The 8288-nt window shown below is 32.7% G+C and overlaps 1 protein-coding gene across 1 annotated transcript; it reads right to left on the reverse strand.

The window, feature by feature from the left end:
• On the reverse strand, window positions 3553–7984 carry LOC109361859 (amino acid permease 3-like). Its single transcript, XM_019607392.1, has 6 exons — window positions 7719–7984; window positions 6984–7217; window positions 5327–5420; window positions 4979–5193; window positions 4748–4890; window positions 3553–4418 (listed from the first exon to the last, which is right to left on the reverse strand). The coding sequence occupies exons 1-6, from the start codon at window positions 7834–7836 to the stop codon at window positions 3771–3773; spliced, it is 1452 nt and encodes a 483-aa protein (XP_019462937.1). The 5' UTR covers window positions 7837–7984; the 3' UTR covers window positions 3553–3770.

Below are 8288 nucleotides of genomic sequence, written 5' to 3' on the forward strand. Positions count from 1 at the left end.
GGTAGTCTTCTTGGAGCTCATATCCCAGTAAATGGTTTTGAGCTCACATCCCCAGAAGATGGCTTAGACTTTTGGGTGCTACTAGGAGTGATATGTACATTTTCCTAAAATATTCAATAAAAACATATCAATTATAGATCAATATATATAATATGAGTAAACATAAAGTGAAAAATCATACCTTGGAAGGAATTACTTCAACAAGGTCTACTGGTCAAGCCACAAAAGTGCATATAACCCCTCCAACTGTGAAGATATCCTCATCGAGAGGAATTGGCAGCAACATATTATCATCAATTGCAATGTCAATCAAGACCTTCACATGATGGTGTGGGATACATTCATTATGCAGCATAGCATCAGTCAACTTGTGCAATTTCCCAACACCCACTACTCGGCTAGTTAGGGTATCCAGGAAAATTTTGCAAGAACTGATTCCCTATACGTAAGTTAAAACATATAATTAGTTAACGACTAAATTAAAATAAGTTAACTAAATTAAAATAAGTAAACTAAATTACCTCAGGAATGAGAATCGAAATGGGAATATTGTAAGGTGCAGGTGTAGTTCAACTCTCATTGACGGTTGAAGGAACAATGACATCATTACTAGCTAGTCGTTACCACTCAGTTTCCGTCGCCTTCATTGATTGCTCAAATTCGTTGAACCGTTGCATGAAGCCATCTAGTTGATTTTGAACCTGGCTCATTTGGGCTTTGGTTGCACGCTTTGGATGGGGTACAAATGTCCGCTGACTAACCCCAAATCATGTACCTCGGATACGGCCAGGGTCGATAGGGAGTTCTAGTGCCCTTGTCAAGTATTATGTGACTATCCGGGTTTGCCTCCTTTTCTTTTAGGGCAACATGACAAATCAAGAAAAAACATAATGTTAATTAATATTATTTTGATAAATAAAGTATGGAAATTAAGTATAATTAAAAAATATGAGCACTTACAACACGTCTTGCCGCCCTCATTGTCGATGACATCATCCTTGTTCTTACGGGCACCCACCCATAGAACATCGAGTTCTACTCCATGTGGAGTCATAGGTGTATCGCTTTTCTTCTCTAACTAACAAAACATAACCAATAATAATGTGATTAGATATATATGCATACAAAACATAACCAATAATGTACAAATTAACAATACTTACAATTCTTTCATCGACTCCTCTATACTCTGCTCGAGAAGTTCAGTATGGATATAAAGGCTTGGATGTCCCATTGCGGTTTTCATTACTTAATTTCTGAAACAATAAACAACATTAATATCAACAATCATATACAAAAGTCAATACAAAGAATATGATTTTACCAAGAAAGACTTGTCTTGTATGCGTATGGTGACAAAAGTCTTTCAATCCTCTTCATCAATGATATTTGCATATTTAGTTGGAGGTTTTAGGTTGACATTGTCATCAACATCTCTGAGTAATTTTCCGGCATCAGTACGGAATTGTCGGAGAGCCTTGCCAGCCGATTTAAGGATATAATCCTTATGCTCCTCACCAACATCAAAAGTTGCCTGAAATAAAAACATATATACATTATATATTGCATGCATATACATACGTTGCATGAAAACGTAACACATATACGTACATTGCATGAAAACACAAAAACACAAAAACTTAAAAAATAAACTTACTGTTTTTTATTCCAAATATGCTCCTTCATAGTATTCTTTATATCATTCCATTTGTTGAATGTTAGCTTCAGATTCTGCTTAACAACAACACCAATGTAGCTTACCAATGCGTTGCCACCCTTCTTGATTAATGGTTAGCCTTTAGAGTTCCATTGAACTTCTATTTTCATATATTTGCTTCTTGACCGAATGACATTCTTCATGGAAGTAATTCCACGTGGAGATCATTTTTGAGAAACGATTTGCTGGTTTTGTGGAGTTGGTGTAACTTCATCACCACTGTGAGATACATGATCGCCACTTTGGGAAGTCATTGATGAAGTTTTTTCAATTTACAGTATGAAGGTTTATAACCACTCAACCATTAATATTTATAGATGAACAACCATTAATATTTCAACAAACGAAGAGACGTATCACCACTCAACCATTAATATTTCAACAACCAAGAAACGCATAACCACTCAACCATTAATATTTCAACAAACGAAGTGACGCATTACTACTCCACCATTAATTTTCCGGATGCTTAAAAAGTCGTAAAACATCAACAACGCATAATTAAGCAAGCGTGATTACTATGTTATCTTCAACATTGCTTCCTTAAACATGTGTTGTTGCATATATTCACATCAATAGCGCTTCCTATCAAATGTGTTGTTAAAAATAAATCATTCAAGTCAGCACTAATATTATTGATGTTCAACAGGGCATTGTCAAGAATACGTTGTTGCAGTTCCACAAATTGACAGCGTCTGCTTTATTATGCGTTGTTGATCCGTCTCATTTTCAACAGCGTCATTCAAAATTGTGTTATTGAATGACCGTTGTTTATTACGATATTTGGCATAGTGTCATCTTCCACTCTTATGTCTAGTGAACAACATCTGCATCAAGAGTCTAATGAAGCCTTCTCAGACCCTTCTTTGTATAGAAGGCTAGTAGGGAGACTTATATATCTTACAAATAATAGACCTGACATATGCTTCTCTGACCAACAGCTTGCTCAGTTTATGGCTAAACCCACCATAACTCACCATAAGGTTGCCCTTAGAATCATTAGATACATCAAAGCTACCCCTACTATTGGACTATTTTTTTATAACACCTCTATAGTCCAACTTAAGGCATATAGTGATAGTGATTGGGCTGGCTGCCCAGACACCAGAAGATCTACTATAGGCTTTTGTATTTACCTTGGCACATCCCTGATTTCATGGAAATCTAAGAAGCAAAGAATCGTGTCCAGGAGTTCTTGTGAAGCAAAATACATGGCTAAATGAGATAACTTGGTTAACTATTTGCTTAAGGATTTACAGTTTAACTTTCACTTACCTGCTTTACTCTATTGTGATAATCAATTTGCCATATGTATTGCCATTAACCATGTTTTCCATGAAAGAACTAAGTAAATAGAACTTAATTGTCATACAATCAGAGAGAAATGCACCCCAGGTAAAATAAAACTTCTTCCTATATCTTCTAACTTACAATTAGCTGATGCCTTGACAAAACCATTGGGAGCCAAAGTTTATCGCTCTATACAATCCAAGTTGGGCCTCATCAACATTTCGAATTTCATTTTCTTTTACGATAGAAGCTAAATTTTAATTAAAAAGCTATATACATGCATGGTTTTCAATTTAATAAAGAAACTATTTAAGTACCTTAAGGGGAAAGTACCCCATTTCATTAGCATCAAATTGATTGGGTGAATATAGTCAGATTGATAAATGAAGAGAGTTGATTTTAACCCCAGTCAATCATGTTTACTTTACATTTTTATGATAGAAAACCTAAAAAAATCATTCCTATTTTAACCCTAATCAAACTCAATTGACAATAATCTTAAGATTTAGCAGTTTTCTAAACCACTACCACTATTGCTATTGAAATTGAAAATAGGCATGTAAAATTTTAAACCTCAATTGATAATATGAGGATGACATATATTTGTTGTTTGGACATAGTAAAATAAGTTATTAAAGGAAACTCCAGCCTTTGGTTTTTCAAACAAAAGGTGCATGGCTTATAGTAATCGATAAAGATAATACTAAACACAAGCTAAAACCACAATTACTCTCCATAGCAATATTTTCTTAGATAAAGGAGCTTAATAGTTTGATTGGAATGGTTTGTATTTCTTCAAATCATCCAAAACACCAGCCACAGATCCAACAGCAGCAACAACTGATATTGTGAAGCATCCCACACTAAATATTTGAAGGCTAATCCATCTGTTACTCCATTTTGGTATCTTCTTCTGTGAGATATACATCTCCACTGGAAAGTAAACAGTTAAAGGCCAAAACCCTAATGCTCCAATCACTCCAACAATGCCATTGAAGAATGGAAGCAGCATTGATATAACAGTGGTTATGATAACAAACACTGTCCTCCATACCAATCTAAATAGGTTTAATTTGTAAGATTGAAGATAAGGGATTGGAATATTGAGCTCTTTGTTAATAATGTTGGGCCATCTTTGTGTTGCTCCTTTCTCCACAAAAGCAAAGATGGGTTGGGCAAAGACTTGATATGCTCCAACAAGGTGAACTACTATAGCAACATTGGCAATGTCTACAAGCCAATATGGGTCATAGAAACCAAACCCAGTTAGAAGATTCCCTGGTGCTTCATCTCCAAAAGCTGCATAGCCCATGCAGCCACAAAGCATATAAAATGTTGTTGTCACTGCAATACTAATCATTGTAGCCTTCTTCATTGTTTTTGCTTCTGATGGTGGAGATTTTATAGTGTCCTGTAGTCAGAATACCAGATATATTATTAACTACGATAAATCTATCTTTGACATCCACTACCATTTTGACATAAAATAATGATTAATGTTGATTTGCCAAAATATCATGGATACTTCTATAAAACTAGCAAAGAGGTGAGTTTGACACAACAAAAAGGTTGTTGCTTAGTGATCATGAGGTCACGGGTTTAAATTCCGGAAACAGTCTATTCACTTGTGTGTTAAGGCAACATACATCTAACCCCACTAAATGAGAAATTTGTGCACTGGGTTTTCACTTGTATAAAACTCATGGTGTATTATAATTAAGTATAAAGAGAAAGGTGTACTTGAATTTCAATGAGAACCACAGCATATGAATAAGCAAAGGCTATATCACCAAGAGCCTGGGAAGTCCTCCAAATCTTTTGAGTCTCTGACACATTTTGTCCAATGCTGATTCCTGTGAGGCTTCCCTTGAAAGTACGATTTGCTGTTCATGAACCAACCAAAATATCAACCTAAGTAGCTAGAACAATATGAAACAAATTAAAGTACAAAATGCAGAATATAATATATACCTGCAACTTTGGCTATTCCAAGAGCTAGACCAATTATGGAATATGTGAAAGACATTACTGCAGCAACAGTTGAGAGCCACCATATTTGATCAAAATCTGGAATTTGAGAAAGGAACATTTGGGATACACCAAAAATGATCATGTAATTGTTGCTTGACATGTGACATGGGTCTTTATGACCAGAATGATGGAAACAGTTAGACCTTTTGACTGCCCTGTGAACCAAAAACCAAAGAAATTAAAACAAAGTTAGCAATGATCATCAAACTGCATGATCCTATTCTTATAATTCACTGAAATTAAAGATGGTATTTATAAATTATATAAAAAATGTAAATATCAACTTACAACATGCTAATAGAAGCTGCAATAGTGTATCCTATTACAACTCCCAACAGATTCAGGTACTGGAACGTCCCACAAAGAGTAACACTAACTCCACCTGAAAAAATAAATTATAGTGCATGTTATTCTACATGTATTTGAGGGGCAGATCTTGACATGGTTGCCCATTTTCCCCTTAAGTTGTAAACATATTTTGATTGAGAAAATTATTGTACACTCAAAACATGGTCTATAAATGATATAACACTTTAATGGATATTAGACTTTTCATTTTTTATTTTCTTGAATTTGGATTTCACTTTGGTTTTTTCTTCTAAACAAAAGTTTAGGAGAAAGATGGTTGTCCCAACGGATCTTTTGTCACAAAAAACACGCATGTTTCTTTATCTTTAGCCAATAATATTATATCAAGTAATGTAAATATATTTGTTTTTATTTTTAGAAAATTTCTTTTTATTTCAGCTGGCACTTTTTCTGTAAAAATGTTTGATCTTTTGTTTCTTTTTATCTCTATCTTTTAAGACAAAAGATCATAGCTATTGAAAGAGTTTGACTAGTTTACCAAACAAGCAAAAATAGCATTTTGACAATGAAATAATTTAAAATGTTAAAGTCGTTTAATGTTGTGACAAATATGAATATGATATACAAAAAGTCAGACTAAAAAATAATTTGTTAAGATTTTTTTACTAGATAAGTCTCTTTACTCTTGCACAAACAAAAGAAAGGAAATAAATTACTAAATAAAGGATAAGGTGGTCCATTAAGATACTTTTCACTAGAAGTCTTGATTATTTGTCATCTTTTCTTGCCAGAAGTTATTAATACTTCAAGTTATCTATCATTTTTTTAAATGTTGTCATGCTTTATTTTATTTTTTAAATTATCATCTACAAAGATATAGATAAGAAAATCAAAGTGTTAATAATTAATAACTCTACGCCTATGACACCCGGAGTGTAATTTATGACTTATCCTTATTGTAAAACAAACAAAAATGGATATACGTGAAATCATTATTAATTGGGTTTTTTATATTAGGAATAAGTGCATTTATAAAATCTATGTACATCAATACACGTGTATTCATCATGGATAATTTCCATTATATGCAAACTTATTCTATTTGGATAAGTTAAAATGCTTTATTATATACACATTAGAAAATTTTCTTATTATGAAACATAATTAATTTAGACTCACAATAAAGTAAAATGGAAATTATTTTTTTAAATGATAATGTTAACAAGTGTTCTAAAGAGACGGGCTATAGTATTTTATTTATTACAGCTATTATTGTTACTTTTTACTTATTACTTAACCACTAACGAATTCAACTCTTTAAAATAAAAAAGGGAATAGGTTCTAACAAAAAAATTTCTTTTTGACAATAACAAAAAAATTATTTTTAAATTTCACATATAAATAGAATTTTAGTAATGTGATAATGGTCCCGTCCACATTTTAATTGATTGTTTGAAGTATAATGTGAAACTAAAAATAATATAATAATGTAGAGAAATGTATGTAAATGAGTTGAATCCCATAGTCTTAGTTGTCTGAATATGACAAACCATAATAATTAAAGTAACTCGCTAAACTTAAATGTAAAAATAATAAAATATGTGAAAGCATTAAATAAAATGAATGAATTAATTACCAAGAATGGAGCGAACAGCATCCATGTAAGTATAGTTTCTCTTGCCGGTGTTGGGGTCTCCGGCACGGTAACATTCAGCAAGAATAGATGAAGTATAGAATGTGACCAAAGAGAATATCAACATTACTGCAGGTCCTGCTATCCATCCTAACTGAGCTATGGCCCAAGCTAAGGACAGTACCCCAGATCCTATCACTGCTGTTATTATGTGAGAACTCGCTGTCCATACACTTCCTGCATGTAAATATCATTCATTTCACATGAATGAGACGTTAGTCTAGTGATATAAAGTTCTGCTAGATTTTCAAGATAACTACAAAGTCAAATATTCGATTCTTGAGAATGACACTTATTAGGAGAGACAATTATACACTCCAAAAATGATTAGTTGGTAGTACAAAAAAAATTGAAACATAGATATGATAGACAGAAAAAAGAATCATGACTGCTAATGTACATGCAAGTTCTTATTTTTGTACTTGCATTAAAGAGTAAATATATCATATAATTGTATTTAAAGAAGAAAAAATGTCATATTCTTATATTTTTCAGGTTGATTGTTATAATCGATAGACATAACATGAAAATACTAAAGAATTTATACATACGAAGGGAGTGTTTTTTTTAAGAATGTTTTATAAAAAATGGGACAAACATAGTAAATAGATTGAAGAAATAGTTTTATAAGAAAGATACTAGAGGCGGTGAATATAATTATGGTATGAAATAATGTACCAGTTCGTTTGAGACGGCCATCATCATCAAAGCATTTGGAAGAGGTAATTTGTGATTGTGAAGGCACATCTTCAATGTCAAAAACTTGAAGGTTGGTTGTGACTGGGTTCTGAGGCATATTTTTTGGGTGTTGGTGAAAGTTGGAACAGAAAGCAAAGCAAAACAGAGAAATTTATGTGAGAGAAGAAGTATTGATATAGGAGAAACAATGAGAGAGTTTGGCACAAAAAACTAAGTAATTGACTCAAGTTAAGGGATACTGTTGACTTCTGGCACAGGTCGGTTACAGGGTGGGGCGAGAGTATTTATAACTACAAATTATTAAACTGAACCCACCACATTTTTTATTGGAATAAAACTCTTTATATTTTAAGACATTAATGTAATGGTGTAATTTTTATGTTTTTTTATAAAACTAAAATGAAACAAAACAATGTAATAATGTGTTTCACAGTCCAAAAGAGTCTTCATTTTTCCATTAACAGAGCCAACCAATAATTTCTCATTTATAAGGTTCTGAATTCAATAAATGAAACGTGGTATCTAGTAGGGGGCAACGTGTAAATGAAA

Source organism: Lupinus angustifolius, chromosome LG01, assembly GCF_001865875.1.
Source record: "Lupinus angustifolius cultivar Tanjil chromosome LG01, LupAngTanjil_v1.0, whole genome shotgun sequence".
In the NCBI taxonomy this organism is placed as follows: domain Eukaryota; kingdom Viridiplantae; phylum Streptophyta; class Magnoliopsida; order Fabales; family Fabaceae; genus Lupinus; species Lupinus angustifolius.